General features: G+C 48.8%; 1 protein-coding gene across 3 annotated transcripts in view; it reads right to left on the bottom strand.

Moving 5' to 3' along the window:
- Nucleotides 1-18,341, bottom strand: part of TLL2 (tolloid like 2) — a 183,991-nt gene that overhangs the window by 80,498 nt on the left and 85,152 nt on the right. For 2 of the 3 annotated variants that reach the window (XM_026657770.2, XM_026657772.2), the window contains exon 3: nucleotides 1,426-1,503. The exons of the other annotated variant lie outside the window; for it this stretch is intronic. In XM_026657770.2, the coding sequence (XP_026513555.1) occupies nucleotides 1,426-1,503 (78 nt within the window). The remainder of the gene's footprint in view (nucleotides 1-1,425; nucleotides 1,504-18,341) is intronic. 3 annotated transcript variants of the gene reach the window in all.

Below are 18,341 nucleotides of genomic sequence, written 5' to 3'. Positions count from 1 at the left end.
CGTGGGCTACAACCCACTTCTTCGGATGCATCCGAAGAAGTGGGTTGTAGCCCACGAAAGCTTATGCTCTAATAAATTTGTTAGTCTCTAAGGTGCCACAAGTACTCCTGTTCTTTTTGCGGATAGAGACTAACACGGCTGCTACTCTGAAACCTGTCCTTATTCAGAGAGTTGTTGGCCCCAGAAAGGAAAAGCTCTATGTGGCTTTGAAAGCTTGTCTCTCTCACCAACAGAAATTGGTCCGATAAAAGACAGTATCTCACCCACTTTGTCTCTCTAATATCCTGGGAACAACATGGCTTTGACAACACTGCAAATTCTAGTCTGGACAGTTATAGGAGTCCACCTCCCTAAAGTTCCTCCTGCAGTCTCAACTGAGTATAGCTTCCTTCTTTACTTTCTGTCTTGAAATGAGTAAATGTCTCTGTGAGCTGTTAGCTGCCACAGCCACCCCAGAAGTGGCAGCATTTCAGTGGTGATGTGAAGAGATTCCTCGTATGCTGACTGTAGCTCATGAAGTGCTTTGGGATAAGAGGAGCTGTTAAATGGTCCCTGCTGCTTGTGTACACACACTTTATGTTCTAGCCTCAGGTGTCTAGATATGGACAGTTTGTCAGAAAGGTTGAGCTCAGTTTTAAACATGAGTATCTGCACCGGTGTGTCTCAAATGGGAAGTAGGTGGAAAGACCAGTAACACTATGCAGCCTTCTGGATAACAAGGCCCTACACAATATCCATGAACTGCTCTTCCTTGAGTTAGTGAATTTAATCCTGAGGCCAGATGGCAAACACTGGGTAGGTCAGCAGGAGCTATTCTGAAGCTACATGGTCCAGGGGACCAAGCACTGGACTAGAAACCAGGTGCTCCTGAGTTCTAATCCGTGGACTTGGTATGTGGCCCCGGATGTTGCTTGAGCTCTCTGCCTCAGTTTCTCCCCTGTAAAGTGGGAAGAATGATTTGTAAATGCAAAGCATGTAGCACCTGTAGGAATTACACCAGCCCCAGAGACTGATGTCCTGTATTTATCCACAAATCAGGTACAGTCTAGGCAGTGGTAGCTCCCTCTTTTTGCTCTTATTAGTGTTTGAACTCTGACCTAGGGAGGGAACCAGTCACTGACACAGCTCCTGCAAGCGAGAAGACTCATATCCCTGCTTCACAACATGGTGCATGTCCCCAGTTTTTGGAGCTTTTGGAGAGGGGCAAAGAGTCTCACAAGCACCCACCCAGCCAGTGCACCCTCATTGAACTATACTGGACCAAACCCACCCCTGCTGAACCTCCACCCAGGTACAAGAAGGTGCGTCAGGGATACAGCTGGTCCGATCAGTGCAAGCACACATACACAGGACAAAACATTCTTTTACAGTGGATAAAAAAGGAAATAAAAGATACCCAAAGGTCTGGGCGGGGCACCACATTACCCTTTTTAACTTTTTTGCTACTACGACTGGTTGCCGTGGTGTTCTGGCTGGGCCCGGCAGACTGCTCCCCTAGGCCACCTGTAAAGAGAGGAGAGAGAGAGAGAGAGAGCCCATTGTGAGCAGGCAGGGAGAGCAGACGCACCAAAAGGACGACAACGCACATCGAATTCTCAGTGCGATCCCTGGAAGGGGACCTGCCATGGGGATGGAAAGTGATCGCTCTCCTTCCGGGTGTGGGACCTGGTGGGTAGCGCATAGGACTGGGGCTCTGCCATTAGCCTGCTCTGTGATCATGGGCAAGTGACATCACCTCTCTGCACCCCAGTTTGTAATGGGGAGACTTACCATCTTTGTAACGTGATGTGTGAATGGAAAGCGCTATATCTGAGCCAGACATTCATTATGGTGGCTATTAAATACAATAATAAAAGGCACGGGCATGATAAAGAAATAAGCCACTTATCATTCCTGGTCACTCAATTAATTGATTTCTACCTAAGATGGATCTGCCCCCACTTGAAAACAACAATCCTTCTAGGTGTTATTACAATACTGAATATAAAGAACTGCACAATTCCACTTTATTTCTTGCAGTTCAGTCAGAGCCAAATTCCCTGTCTACTTCCAATACTTGCAAATCCCGCAAGGTCTCACAACCAGAGGCAGGAGCGCCGCCAGCTTTTCTGCCGCCCTAGGCGGCAGAAGGTCCCGCCCTGAAATGCTGCCCCCCACAGAGGCAGCGGAAGGTCCCGCCGCCGAAATACCGCTGCAGTCGCCGCCCCCCAAATTGTAGTGCCCTAGGCGACCACGTAGGTCGCCTAATGGGTTGCACCAGCCCTGACCAGAGGAGAGGCTGTCCCTTAGCTCAGACACTGAAACTACACTGGTCAGTTTCACTGTGTTTTTTCCCATTAGCCCAGCATCACTGCCTGGCTTTCCCGCACTAGATCAGCATTGGTGCTGCCCTTCTGTGCTAGAAAGTGACACAAAAAACTTGCATCATGGGACTGCATGCTTCTGTCTCAAAGGACTCCAGAATGAAACTGCTCAGTTTACAAGCTAAAGCCAGCCCTGCAAACTAAGCTGGTGCTCTGAGAGCCAAGCTGAGATCTTCCCCACTCATGCGATATTGCCAGTAATTAAGGTTTCAGATTGTGTCCACGGTGACACCTGTGCAACCCCAGTACCCTCAGACTAGGTTCACAGTGATGCTAGGTGTAACTGGATTAGAACTTGGTAAACAATTTGGCTGATAATGCATGAGAAGGAACAGAATCCAGCTCCTGCTTTCTCCTGCCTGTGCTGGTTCTACAGGGCTAAAAGGTAAAACACAGTAAAAACGTGTCACCAAAGTATTTTTCTGAATACATACAGGCAGGTGCTCTGTTGTAAAGAGGTGCCATTTTTATGTAAGCAATTTTCAGAACTGTCCCTGTATAGCCCCCAAATTGTGTCCTATTTCATAACTGAACTTTTCTCGTCACAGTACACGTCGTAACTCGCCTCTCTTCCCCATCTGACTGGGAGGCCAAAGCTATTAGTCCGCCTCTCTTTAAGAGGCCACTTCTGGGCTTATTTCAGGCAAAGCATGATAGATAATTACAAGTCAGCAAAACCAACAAAACCAGAACTAAATAAGGCAAATACCCGAAATGTCAAAATGGGTTAAAAGTAGAGGAATTCGCTCAATGTGTTTTGATCTTTTTTAGCTTCTTAAAACAGACCCAAAAATGTTGAGTGCTTAATGATCTTTGGTGCCCAACGTGAGACCCATTAAAGGGGCCTGATTTTTCAGAGGGTGGGTGTCAGAGGGTGGGTTATCTCAAGTTGAGTACCCCAAAAATCATTATGTACTCTTGAGAAATTTTGGCCTAACTGTTGATCCGAGTTTCGGAATGTGGGACCAGGACATTCTAGTAAGACCCTTCACATTTGAAAATAGGCCTTTTTGTCATGGAGGACACAGTGCTACTTAGATTGTCAGAGCTTTTGGGGCAGGGGCTGTCTTTTGTTTTGTGTCGGTACAGTGCCTAGCGCAACGGGGTCCGGGGCCGGGACTGAGGTCCATTACCCACGATACAGGAATACAGATATATAATAATAATAATGCTGGCTCCATTTATATAGCACATACCCCAGCCTCCCAGTGTTACAGAGGTTCCAATCTACAGATCAGAGATGCCAAATCCATCCTTCTCCCTCTGGCTGTACCATAGAGCAGTGAAAGCTCCTGTGACAGCTAAGGACTGAGGGATATTCCCAGTGTCCTGTCTGTCCCTCAGTATAAGCGTGACTACTGGGCGGTATAAGCGTGACTACTGGGTAGTACCAGCAGCTCGGGGAGCATGCGGGAACAGAGCGAGAATGCTCACGGGGTGGGAGAAGACTCCAAAAGGAAATCCAAGAGGAGAGCAGCAGAACACGGACCCTGGACTTCAGAAAGACAAACTGACTCCTGCAGGGAACTGATGGGCAGGATCCCCTGGGAGGCTAATATGAGGGGGCAAGGAGTCCAGGTGAGCTGGTTGTATTTTAAAGAAGCTTTATTGAGGGCGTAGGAACAAACCATCCCAACGTGCAGAAAGATAGCAAATATGGCAGGCAACCAGCTTGGCTTAACAGAGAAATCTTCGGTGAGCTTAAACACAAAAAGGAAGCTTACAAGAAGTGGAAACTTGGACAGATGACTAGGGAGGAGTATAAAAATATTGCTCAAGCATGCAAGGGTGTAATCAGGAAGGCCAAATCACAATTGGAGTTGCAGCTAGCAAGGGATGTGAAGGGTAACAAGAAGGGTTTCTACATGTATGTTAGCAACAAGAAGGTGGTCAGGGAAAGTGTGGGACCCTTACTGAATGGGGGAGGCAACCTAGTGACAGATGATGTGGAAAAAGCTGAAATACTCGATGCTTTTTTTGCCTCAGTCTTCACAAACAAGATCAGCTCCCAGACTGCTGCACTAGGCAGCACAGTATGGGGAGGAGATGAACAGTCCTCAGTGGCAAAAGAACAGGTTAAGGACTATTTAGAAAAGCTGAACATGCAGAAGTCCATGGGACCGGATTCAACCCATCCGAGGGTGCTGAGGGAGTTGGCTGATGTGATTGCAGAGCCATTGGCCACTATCTTTGAAAACTCGTGGCGATTGGGGGAGGAGCCAAACAATTAGAAAAAGGCAAACATAGTGCCCAACTTTAAAAAAGGGAAGAAGGAGAATCCAGGGAACTACAATCCCTCACCTCAATCCCCGGAAAAATCATGGAGCAGGTCCTCAAAGAATCCATTTTGAAGCACTTGGAGGAGAGGAAGGTGATCAGGAACAGTCAACATGGATTCACCAAGGGAAAGTCATGCCTGACCAACCAGATAGCCTTCTATGATTAGATAACTGGTTCTGTGGATATGGGGAAAGCGGTGGACATGATATACCTTGACTTTAGCAAAGCTTTTGATATGGGGTCTCCCACAGTATTCTTGCCAGCAAGTTAAAGCAGTATGGATTGGATGAATGGACTATAAGGTGGATAGAAAACTGGCTAGATCGTTGGGCTCAACCGGTAGTGATGAATGGCTCAATGTCTAGTTGGCAGCTGGTATCAAGTGGAGTGCCCCAGGGGTCTGTCCTGGGGCCAGTTTTGCTTAACATCTTCATTAATGATCTGGATTGCACCCTCAGCAAGCTCGCAGATGACACTAAGCTGGGGGGAGAGGTAGATACGCTGGAGGGTAGGGATAGGGTCCAGAGTGACCTAGACAAATTGGAGGATTGGGCCAGAAGAAATCTGATGAAGTTCAACAAGGACAAGTGCAGAGTCCTGCACTTAGGACGGAAGAATCCCATCCACCGCTACAGGCTGGAGACCGACTGGCTAAGCGGCAGTTCAGCAGAAAAGGACCTGGGGATTACAGTGGACGAGAAGCTGGATATGAGTCAACAGTGTGCCCTTGTTGCCAAGAAGGCTAACGGTATATTGGGCTGCATTAGTAGGAGCATTGCTAGCAGATTGAGGGAAGTGGTTATTCCCCTCTATTCAGCACTGGTGAGGCCACATCTGGAGTAGTGTGTCCAGTTTTGGGCCCCCCACTACAGAAAGGATGTGGGCAAATTGGAAAGTGTCCAGCGGAGGGCAACGAAAATTATTAGGGGGCTGGGGCACATGACTTATGAGGAGAGGCTGAGGGAACTGGGCTTGTTTAGTCTGTAGAAGAGAAAAGTGAGGGGGGATTTGATAGCAGCCTTCAACTACCTGAAGGTGGGGTTCAAAAGAGGATGGAGCACGGATGTTCTCAGTGGTGGCAGATGACAGAACAAGGAGCAATGGTTTCAAGTTGCAGTGGGGGAGGTCTAGGTTGGATATGAGGAAAAACTATTTCACTAGGAGGATGGGGAAACACTGAAATGGGTTACCTAGGGAGGTGGTGGAATCTCCATCCTTAGAGGCTTTTAAGGCCCAGCTTGAGAAAGCCCTGGCTGGGATGATTTAGTTGGGGTTGGTCCTGCTTTGAGCAGAGGGGTGGACTAGATGACCTCCTGAGGTCTCTTCCAACCCTAATCTTCTATGAAAGAGGGATGGGAGAACTGCGGGGAAGGAAAGAAGCATGGAGAACAGGCAGTGACATAGCTACAATGGTGTAGTCACACCAGGACCCACGAGGTTATGAGGGACCAACCAGCAGAGGCCGCTCTACCTATAGGCAGACTAGGCAGCTACATAGGGTGGCAAATTTTTGAGGGGTGGCAGATTTTGGGACCTCTCCCCAGTCCCTCCATGGGCAGCAGTGGGGGATGAGGCTGATGGGGCTGCCTGGGAGAGGGGGCGGCCATCAGCCAAGGAGCAGGAAGGGCCCCCAGCTGGGTTGCTGGGGAAGCGGTCCCTCCCCAGCTGCTCCCTGCCCCTGGCATGGGTAAAATTGCAGTCACAGCTCAGGCCTACTCCTAGCAGCTCCACCAGGTCTTCTGCTCCCCACACAGGCCCCAGCCACTACCCTGGATTGCACCGAGGCCTACGCTTCAACAGCAAGGAGCTCATCTGGAAAGGCAGGGGGGGACAGGTTGGGTTGGGTGCGGGGGTTGCTGGGGGCCAGGGTAGAGGGGCAGGGGACCAGAATCGGGAAGGGGGCACTTAGCCTATGCTTCCACCAGAGCACTCTGGGGTCTTGTTAAGCCATGGACAACAGGGGGTGAGTCAGATAAGTGACCCAAAGAACACACATCACACTAGTGCAGCCATCTCTTATGCAGGTTTATCCCCATTCCCCAGCAGCAGAGCATGAGCTGCGAGCACCAGAAAGCACAGAGGAAAAGACACAGCGCTTAGAAACATGGGCAGTAAACCACACACTGATTCAATTTGGGAAAGCCTCAGCTCAGTGCATCTTGGGAAAGATGTTTTGAGTTCAGTGGGAAGAAGGCACCTGGAGACCAGAAGTGCTGAATAGACCTGGGGTGAGTGTGGCTGACCCAGCATGCAGCAGTCTGCAATGTGGTATGACAGCAAAAAAAAGGCTTGTGTGATTTTTGGGCTCCAGACAGACACTGAGCTCCCCCATAGGTGGCTTTGGCATTGTGTCCAGTTCTGGGCACCTCATTACCAGAAGGATCTTGACAAACACATGGGAGTTCAGAGGAGAGAAACAAATGATCTGAAGAGTGTAAAGACCAAGAGAGGGGAGGAATCTTATGTTCATGTCATACAAAACAGAAAAGTTAGATAAGAATATAAAATACTCTTGCTCGAAGATTGCAGCGTAACACAACTTTATTTCTTAGAATTCAGAACCCTACCACATTAATAACCCAAAATCAGAATGAGACAAAGCAGGCTGCTCCCTAAAACACAAGCATAACTCACTCCACCTTACTCTAGGTTGCCTTTCTGCAGCTGACTCAGCTAGACCCAGATCACATGCTTCCCTACAGATCCCTAGCCTGCCAGCGGGACTAGGTAACCCCTTACCACTTAAAGTAATAGCTTGTAATTTCTAACACAATTTTCCATACACCACCAAATCTATTATTTGTATTACAGTAGCTCCTAGGGCTCCTTGTGCAAACATAATGAGACAACCCCTTACCCAGTCAACTCACAATCTAAATAAACACAACAAAGAGTGGGGAACAGGATGTAACATTCAAGCAGAGCAATGGTTTGCAAATGCCATATGTGGCACCATTTCTTTCTTTTTTTTTTTTTTTTTTTTTTGCAGGAGGAGCTAAATTTTATTAGAGTTGATAGGAGGGGATTAGACAGACAAAGGGAGGGAGGGGGGCACACTGCAGGAGCAGTGGGGGGATGCTGAAAGACTAGGGCAGGGGAGAAGAGGGAGGGGAGCACAGAGGGCAGGTGAAGTGAGAAGGAAGGGTTGTAGCAATCAGCTTGTTAGTTACACATTTTTAGATGGCTTTGGATTTTGCTAAATTGTATAACTATGAACCATACTCCCAGCATGCCTTGCATGGATGTAAAGCTTTACTGTGAAAACTTATTAGCAGGTGGATAGTACGTACCCTCTGCTGTTTGAATGTGCAGAATCTGTTAGAAGATATAAATATAAACAGTGTGCTAGGTATGGCTGGTTATCTTTGAGATAATTGGTATCAGTGTCTTTAATTAGATAAGATGCTAGAAATACTGGGTGCAGATTATCTTTGTACTCTGAACAACAGGCATGGAACTAAATAAAGAAAAGGGATGAAAGGTATGCATTCACAAGGTGAAATCTGGGAAATTTTCTATTTGTTGTACACAAATGAGGTATAAAAGAAAAACAACTTGACGTCACTTCTTGGAAGTGAAGATTCTGAATATCTGGAGAACACATGTGCAGCTTTGGGCAACGTATGAATCTCTCTGTTTGTGCTGATTTCTCTGTGTTTAATCAGCAGATTGTGCTAGGTTATCTGAGCTGAGTTACATCTGACATCAATAAAATAACTGACCCCTCAGCAAGCCACCTGATATAACCAGTGCCCACCAGCCTCTGCTGTAGTCCTTGCTGAGACTTCTCCTCTGTCTGCTCCCACCAGCTTGAGAATTTCTCTGGATGCTGGGGCTGGAATTTCTTCCCCCAACCCGACATGATTTGACATAGGCGGTACATGTCTCTTAGTGTGACCAGCCCTGGGCCCCATCTTTCCTTTTCCCCAATGCTGCAATATCTGAATTCACCAGGATAGGACAAAGGGGTCTGACTAGAAGCAGTGGGATGAAAGGGGGGACACTGACCACCAGGAAAAGCTTCCTGGCAGGGAGATGCATTATGGTGTGGAATTGTTTCCTAAGGGAAGTGGTGGAAGCTCCATCGTTTGGGACACTTACCATTCAGTTGGACAAAAGTCACTACATGTGTGAGCTAGTGTAAACCTGGATTGACAAGATGGGCTGCTTGGGACCTAATCGCTCACTTACAGCTATGATGGCCAATCTGAAAATTTCCCTTTGTTCCATTTCATCTTGCTACTTATTACATCCACTAAAATCGTCTCAACACAGCTCTTCTGACTAGCTGAATTTGACATCCTTAGGATTTCTTTCCCCCAACATAAGAGCCCAGTGTCCGGTCTTCCGACAGTGGCCAATACCAGGTGCCTCAGAAGGAATGAACAGAACAGGTAATCATCAAGTGATCCATCCCATCGCCCATTCCCAGCTTCTGGCAAACAGAGACTCGGGATACCCTCCATGCCCATCCTGGCTAATAACCATTGATGGACCTATCCTCCATGAATTTATCTAGTTCTTTTTTGAACCCTGTTATAGTCTTAGCCTTCACAACATCCTCTGGCAAAGAGTTCCACAGGTTGACTCTGCGTTGTGTGAAGAAATACTTCCTTTTATTTGTTTTAAACCTGCTGCCTATTAATTTCATTGGGTGGCCCCTAGTTCTTGTGTTATGAGAAGGAGTAAATAACACTTCCTTGTTTACTTTCTTCACACCAGTCATGATTTTATAGACCTCTATCATACCCCCGCTTAGTCATCTCTATTCCAAGCTGAAAAGTCCCAAGTCTTTTTAATCTCTCCTTATACAGAAGCTACTCCATACCCCTAATCATACTATTCATTACAGAGCATCAGTCATATTTAAAGGACAGTGTTCAGATGTTAACGCGGAGTTCTTATGGCCTGGGGATCTTTGCTGGAGTGGAAAATAATTTTGTATTTATAAATAAAAAGCAGCTTGCTTCCAGAGTCATGAACAGATTGCTTCTTAATTGAATTTGGGAGGTGAATTATATGGTGAATTAGAAAAAAAGAACAACTCTGCATTTAGTGAATTGTTCCCCTAGAAGGGGGCCGTGTGGGATTGAATTGCAAATGATGGCACCAAGCATTACAGCCGGCACCCCCTCCATCCCAGGCTGCTGACCTCTGCCGTGTTTCAGCCATCACTGGAACAGGCTTCTTTTCAGAGCTACAATTGCATTCTTTCCCAGAGATCAGTGCAAGCCTTGGTTTCGTGTGCAAAAGAGATGTTTGAATAAACTACTGAGCCTAATGAAATCTACAAGCTCTTTGCGTATTTTCTTTCATTGTCGCCAGTGAAAAGGGGGATGATTACACAAAGGCTAAATATGGTTGCGGTGATACACCAGATATTTTCAAACATTATTAATCTTGCCACCACAGCCACGGAACACCCACAATCCTGCCTAAACAGATGGATGGTTTTATTGACATGCCAACTTTGGAAGACCACATCCTAGATTTTTGGGGCTCTTAGGCCTTACCTCAACTTGGTATCTAAACACCTTCCAGAGGTTCATTAAGCAATGTGATGCCCCTTCTCTGTTCTTCTCCCCAGGGGAAGATAAAACATGATTTTGGAGAGAGAGAAAGAGAGAGAGAGAGAGAGAGAGAGAGGTAAATTATGGGTTTTTATTAGTGAAGGTGAGGTCTAAGAAATGCACCTTTCATTTGGAACAGAAAGTGTAATGGTTCAAGGTGATTCTTGATTCCTGTGGCAGAGAGAGTTCCACAGTCACTCTTGCCAGCCCACTGAGAAGGTAAAAATGAGCGTTACCTTCGTGATGGACTATCCCCAGGAGTGCCGGAAGCTTTTCTGCCGCCCTAGGCGGCGGAAGGTCCCACCCCGAAATGCCGCCCCCACACAGAGGCGGCGGAAGGTCCCGCCACCAAAATACCGTCGCGGTCGCCGCCCCCCAAATTGTACCACCCTAGGCCACCGCCTAGGTTGCCTAATGGGTTGCACCGGCCCTGACTATCCCATTGTGCCAGAGGAGCAGAGTTGCTGATGGCAATTATAGTTCCAGAGTATGAAGTGATCACGTACATATTTCGGCCCAGTATAATTAAGAATGCTGAAGAGGAGGATGGAGATCTTGAATCTGGCGCAACGTTCTATCGGAAGCCAGTATAGCAAGTGGAGGAAAGGTTTATGCTTGCAGTAACCTGTGCATTATGTATTGGCTGTATGTGTCTCATGGCTGATTTCTCACACCTAGATAGATTGCATTGCTGTAGTCCAACTGAGATGTAACAAAGGCATGTGTTATCAAGACCAGGTCAGTATCCACAAAGATGGGACGCAGCCTGCTAGCCAGCAGTGAGAGCTTAACTTTGGTGAGGAGTCCAGGAGAACTCCTAGATTGCAGCCTGGCTCTACTAGCTGTGGTGTGCATCTTCAACATGTGCAGAAGGCACTACAGCTGCAATCCCTCGGTGTTGTCCTCTGCTAGACAGCTTTAAGCAGATCTTCCTAGTCCATTCCATAGTTCTGATCTCAGCCAGTCACTGGGTTAGCCAGATGGCTTTAGCATCCTTGTGTGTTGTGAAGGATATCTGGAGCTGAGTGCCAGCTGTGGTTGGTGTTTGGGCCAAAAAATCTCACTGGTTCTCCTAGTGGTTGAGTGTAATGTCGAAAAAAACTGGACAGAGACCTGATCCTTGGGGAACCTGCAAATGAGGGGTCTGTGGCAGCAGAAGTCTAGGTTCCCATCACTATGTTCTAGTTTTTTGTTTTTAAAGGAGAGGAAAAAGGAAGTTTATAAAAATTGGGGGGGGGGGGAGTAAAGAACTGGTTAGAGCAAAGCCAGAAATCATGACGGTGACATTGCTCCTGAAGTGGTGGGAGGCCTGGAAAGGAGCACCTGCACAGTCTACCATAGCAGGGCTAGGAGCTGTGCAGATGGTCTCTGAGCCAATTCCCATCAAGTCCTCCTTAGCCGAAGAAGGGCACTGAGTGACTGATACAGGATCCGAGGGAGAAGTAGAAGGACAAGGGGACGCCCCCCACCCCTTTTGCAGTAGCCTCTCAGAACCCGCCATCTTCTCCTTCCTCACATGAACACTGATGGTCCTTCAAAAATTGCTCCAATAGGACAGTCATGGCATTCACGAGATAAACGTGTCTTCCCTGGCTCCTCTCCTAGGCTGAGAAATCAGCCCAAAGATGTGACTGTACCAACACAGCCATTTTTGAGTGGATTCGCTGTTCACAGCATCCAACATGACTGCTGGCATTATGGGTAGATCCTGTCTACAGCAGATATGAAGCTTAATGCCCTTTATTGATCCAAGTGCTGCCTAAGTGCACATAACTGGAGCCAAGTCGTCCAATGACTGTTCTTTCTATTGATCAGGGAGATGTGATACTCATATAGCATCACTCCCTCACCAGCTGTATAGTCAATACAACAAGACTTCCTGGTTCAGAGTATTGGGTAACATGCCAGAGAGTTCTAGAGGACAGGGATCTCCTAGATCGATCAATCTCCAGCATCACACATGAAAGGAGACACTTCACTTCCCAGAGACGTGTCCAATTTCACCTGAGGCACCTTTAGCTGAGTTGCCATGGCTACCCATCTCCCCCATTCAGCATTTCAAAGAGTGACAGCACTCACCGTCTAAGGTTCTATCTGCTTTCTTGGGAGGACCTGACTAGTAGCAGCAGAAGTGCCCTAAATGTGGGGCGGGGGGCATAAGCACCTGAACCATGGCCCCACCTTCGTGCTGCCCCTTCCCTCCGAGGCCCCACCCTCGCATTGCCCCTTCCCCCTGAGGCCCCGCCCCTACACCACCCCTTTAGGTTGCCAACTTATTAATTGCATAAAACTGAACACCCTAGTCCCGCCCCCTGCTCCACCCCTTCCCTGAGGCCCAGCCCCTTTTCTGAGACTCCACCCCTACTCACTCCAGGCCCCTCTCTCTTCCCCATCCTCACTCACTTTCACTGGGCCGGGGGAAGAGGTTGGGGTGCTGGAGGGGGTGAGGGCTCCAGCTGGGAGTGAGGGCTTTGGGGTAGGGCTAGGGATGTTGGGGTTCAGGAGGGGGGCTCCAGGCTGGGGCCAAAAGGTTTGGAATGCAGGAGTGGGCTCAGGGCTGGGGCAGGGGCAGGGGGTTGAGGTGCGGGAGGGGGCGCAGGCTCTGACTGGGAGTGTGAGCTCTGGGGTGGGGCCAGGGATGAAGCATTTGGGGTGCAAGAGGGGGCTCAGGGCTGGGGTAGGGGTTCTAGGAGGGAGTTTGGGTGAGGGAGGGGGTTCCAACCTGGGGCAAGGGGTTGGGATAAGGGTGGGGGATGCAGGGTCTAGGAGGGAGTTAGGGTGCAGGAGGGGGTTCCAACCTGGGGCACAAGTTTTGGGGTGCAGGCTCCAGCTGGGCGGCGCTTACCTCAGGTGTCTCCCGGTCGGTGGTGCAGCAGGGCTAAGGCAGGCTCTCTGCCTGCCCTGGCTCCGCGCTGCTCCCGGAAGCCTCCGCACCACGTCCCTGCAGCCCCTAGGCGGAGGGGCCAGGGTGCTCTGCACGCCTGGCCAATGGGAGCTGCAGAACTGGGGGTGGGGGCAGCACATGTTGCTTCCCTGATTGCCTCTGCACCTAGGGGGCGGCCATGCCGGATGCTTCCAGGGAGCTGCGCAGAGCCAGGGCATGCAGGGAGCCTGCCTTAGCCCCACTGTGCCGCCGACTTGACTTTTAACGGCCCAGTCAGTGGTGCTGAGCAGAGCCGCCAGGGTCCCATTTTGACCACGCGTTCCGGTAGAAAACCAGACACCTGGCAACTCTATGCCCCTTCCCGCCGAGGCCCTGCCCCTACGCCACTCCTTCCCTTTAAAAGTGGGGGGCCATGGACCCCTGTCCCCCCCGGACCTGACTGAACACCATTGTCCCAGACATAGTTAAAACACAGGGCAGTTCTGCCATGCAGAGGTAACCATAGAAGTGTTTAGGCCTGTTACTGAATCATGCTTCAGCCTTGGACACGAGGGTTGTTTGGGAACATGCACCAAATGCAGAGATATGAACCACATTTGGAATTAAAGGACTAAGCTAGTTACCACCGGTGTTCTAAAAATCAGTTCCTCAGCTAAGCATATGGGACACGGAAAATCAAAGGGAATATTAAGAGGGCTATAGATTAATTTAATAGCATCATCAATGAAAGTTTCACTGTGGATTATGCCCAATAGAGTCCCCCGCACCCTCCACCCCCCGGTACTTCTAAAGCATCCCCCTGGGGCTTCCTGATTTCCGGAGATCACTGAGGACAGACTTCACTGTAATTCATAAATCCAAAAAAATCTGTGGCTTACAATACAACCAGGCCCTCTCCTCCAGTCCCACCGCATCTGATTCAGATGGGAAGCCCCCATTTAGCCACTGCTGCCAAGTCCTGAGAAGCACCTGGCATGTTATTTTGTTGGACATGAAGTGAAGCGCTCTCAGAGTGAGCCTATCTCCCCCATATTCTGGACTGTCCCTTAGCACACTGGTTTCCAAACATTTTACTAAGGTGACCCACCAAGTACATTTTGTCTTTTTTTGGGGGACCCGCCATTGCATATATACTGGATAGCTATCTACTATTGCCAGCTAGGAGCTGTCATATAGGGCTGCAGAGTGCCATTTAAAGTGGGGGGCTTCCATCTCTCTCCCCTTCCTTCCCCTCCCCTGGCCCCCAGACTCCCTGCTTGACTCCCCCAAGTCCCTGTGCTCAGTTGCTGACTGTGCTTGCTGGTTCCGGCTGCTTCCTGCACGCTGCTGCGGCCTGGAACCCACTCCCCACACCGCTGCCTGCAGCCCCACCCCAGCGGAAGTGAGAGTGTGGGGGAGAGCCATTCCAGGGCACTGGAGGGGTGGGGGAAGGGAGCGACATGAGGGAGAGTGACAGATGACCCACCTAGACCCTTGCCATAACCCACTGCTGGGTTGGGACCCACTGTGCAGGAAACACTGCCTTGGCATGTTACTCCATCTGCCTCGCCTGTTTGTCTGCTTCTCCCACAACCAGTTTCATGCTTCTCTCCTCTCCACACAGCACCCTCTCAGAACTGAGCCATCAAGCCATTAACTCTCTCCTCCCTCAGATTCCATTTCTGTCATGATTCCTCCAACAAATTAGCCAACCACTAACATCAGGGTCAACAGACAGTTGGAGACAATCAATTTGTAAGCATAATAGGGTGATAAGTAATAGCCAACATGAATTTGACAAGAACCAATCATGCCAAACCAATCTAATTTCCTTCTTTGACAGGGTCACTGGCCTAGTGAAGGGTTGGGGATGCGGGAAGCTGTAGACATGATTTATCTTATTTTAGTAAGGCTTCTGACACTCTCCCACCTGACAGTCTTATAAGCAAGGCAGGGAAACATGGTCTAGATGAAATTACTATAAAGTGGGTGCACAGCTGGTTGAAAAAATGCACTCAAAGAGTAGTTATCAATGGGGTTCATTGTCAAATTGGGAGGCTGTATCTGGCGGGGTCTTGCAGGGGTTGGTCCTGGGTCTGGTACTATTCAATATTTTCATTAATGACTTAGATAATGGAGTGGAGAGTATGTGTAGGAACATAGGCCCACATTAGAGCTGGGCAAACTATGGTTTTCACTTGAGTTGGGATATTAGCATGGGCAATAGGCCCTAAGTATGTGGCCAAAAAGAATAAGATCATGAGAAAGAAGAGTTGTTATGTTAAACTTGTAGTGATCCTTCAAAATACCAGTGTTATCTTCCTTAAGATTTAGGCTAAAGTAATAGAGAAAGGAAAAAAAACATGGTTGATTGGGTACCAGGTGCAGTAATTGGCTATATAACTTTGTTCAACATACAGGTCTGTCACATCTTATGCGCATTTAACATGCGCAATTTCAACTTTACGCGGTCGGCAAAAAAAAACAAAAAAAAACAAGAGAGAAAAACAACAGTTTTAATACTATACCTGTAGTGCTGGCGATTTCGCCCGCCATTGAACTCAATGGGGTTTTGACTATACGCGGTTTTCGCTTTACGCGCTAACCGCGGAACGGAACCCCCGCGTAAGATGAGACAGACCTGTATTATAAAAAACTGCTTTGTCTGGCCTTATCTAGGTCCAATAATTGGCAATGATATCACTAAATTGTTAAAGGGCATAAAAAAGTAAACTTTTAAAGGATTCATCACTAATACCTGCCTGGCCAAGTTGGAGCTGGCCAGTATGAATCTAAATACACCTGGGTTTAGCTCTCTTTAGTCAAATGCTCATCAATGTTTTGTTACTGTTTGAATGCAGCAAATTGCTTATTATTGAGGCCTTTTAGATGTTTAGAGAAATTGTAGAAATATCATCCGGCCTTTAATAAAGGAATTTATGGTTAAATTGGTGTCGGTAATATCTTATAGTAATAACAATTCCAACCGTGTGCTTATAAAATCTGTGGATGACCCCACGCTGGAAGGGACTGCAAACACTTTGGAGGATTTGAATTCAAAAAGACCTTGATAAACTGGGGGATTGGTCTAAAATAAATAAACTGGAATATAATAAAGACAAGTGCAAAGTACTAAACTTAAGAAGGAAATATCAAATGTACAACTACAAAATAGGGAATAACTGACTAGGTGACAGTACTGCTGAAAAGGATCTTGGGGGTCACAGTGGATCACAAACTGACTATGAGCCAACAAAGTGATGGCTGTTTAGTCTTCAGAAAAGAAGACTGAGCGGGGGCCATGATAACAGTCTTCAAATATGTTAAGGGCTGTTATAAAGAGGATCAGGATCATTTGTTGTCCCTGCCCACTGAAGGTAGGACAAGAAGTAATGGGCTTAATCTGCAGCAAGGGAGCTATAGGTTTGATATTAGGAAAAACTTTCTAACTCAAAGGGGAGTTAAGCTCCAGAACAGGCTTTCAAGGGAGGCTGTGGCATCCCCATCACGGGAGGTTTTTAAGAACAAGCTGGACAAAACACCTATCAGGGATGGTCTAGGTTCACTCAGTCCTGCTTCAGCACAAGGGGATGGACTACATGAGCTCTCGAGGTTCCTTCCAGCCCGACATTTCTATGATATTTATACAGGAGAAAAAAACAAAAAGACTGTTTAGTTATATTAACTGTTCAACCAAAGAAAGCTTGGGTTTGTTCTTATTAATTGTATTATGGTAGTATCTGCAATGTGCCAGCTCTCTTCCAAGCTTATAGTCCAGCCCTGAAAGAGCTCATTCTGTCCCCCACCCCAACCTTTGCTTCTTGTCATCTTACACAGAGCTCCTTCAGGTCTTCTTCAATTCCCATTCGTCTGCTCAGCTGCGACAATGAGGACCAATGAAGTCTTTCCACCACTTTCTGTCCTGTATCAGCTGTAACACTGCCTGCAATGACTCAAGAGCATAAGCACCAACCTTGGGGCAGACATAAAGGAAGCAGGAAACAGGGCACAAACCCCAAATTGTTTGAGAGTTCTATACTTAGATTTCACCAACCAATCATCAAGTGTAAACGCGTCAGGAACTATAACAGCCTTAACATGGAATCACAGGCAGTCCCCTGGATACTCTAATCTGTCTCACCACCCAGACGAGCTTACCTTTGTGATAGATGGTCTCTTACACCAAGCATCATAGCAATATTCAGGTTACTCCCAGACCCCAGGTCAATTGTACCTTAGATCTCACACCAAAGACAACACTCATAGCCAATCCTATAATTAACTATATAAAGGTTTTTTGAAATAGGAAAAGGAAATCAGAGTTATTTACAAGGTTAAAGCAGGTAAACAGATATACAAATGAGTTACAGCAGGGGTCGGCAACCTGCGGCACGCGTGCCAAACACGGCACGCGAGCTGATTTTGAGTGGCACACTGCCTGCCCGGTGAGAGGAGGAGGAGGAGGAGGAAGAGGAGGGGCCGGAAAGTGCCATGCTGGGGGAAGAAGCGGGGGAGGAGGGAAGCTTGGCTGCCGCAGGACCAAGCTTCTGCCTCCTGCCTCCGCAGGGGAGAGTGGTGGGCGGGGGTCCTGGCCCCCCGCCCCACTCAGCCCCCCTGCCCACCGCTCTCCCCTGCGAGGGCAGGAGGCAGAAACTTGGTCCTGCGGCAGCCAAGCTTCCCCCCTCCCCAGCTTCTTCCCACAGCTTGGTGAGTTCCGGCCCCTCCTCCTCCTCCCCCTCCCCGCCAGCGATGGCCTTTGCGAGGGGGAGGGGGAGCCGAGCCGAGCGGCAGCGTGCTTGCTGCTCCATAGAGCAGGCAGAGAGAGGTAGGGACAGAGCCTGGGGGAAGGGGGTGGGACAGGGCATATCCCTCCCAGCCCCCTGCCATGAGCTGCTCAGGGCAGGGGGCTGGGAGCACCCCCACGAGCCGAGCACCCCCAGCCTTCTACCCTGCACCTCCACACACCCCCAGCCCTCTGCCCTGACCTCGAGTCCCCCCCAACACCCAGCCTTCTGCCCTGCACCCCCACACCCACCAGCCTTCTGCCCTGACCCCTGAACCCCCCACATTCCAGCCTTCTGCCCTGCACCCCCACACCCACCAGCCTTCTGCCCTGACCCCTGAATCCCCCCACGCCCCCGGCCTTCTGCCCTGCACCTCCAAACACCCCCCAGCCCTCTGCCCTGACCTTGAGTCGCCCCCAACACCCAGCCTTCTGCCCTGCACCTCCACACACACCCCAGCCCTCTGCCCTGAACCCCCCCC

Source organism: Terrapene carolina, unplaced genomic scaffold (assembly GCF_002925995.2).
Source record: "Terrapene carolina triunguis isolate 2854851 unplaced genomic scaffold, T_m_triunguis-2.0 Scaffold310, whole genome shotgun sequence".
In the NCBI taxonomy this organism is placed as follows: Eukaryota; Metazoa; Chordata; order Testudines; family Emydidae; genus Terrapene; species Terrapene triunguis.
The sequence above is the reverse complement of the archived record's forward strand: the minus strand, read 5'-3'. Positions and strand labels throughout refer to the sequence as shown.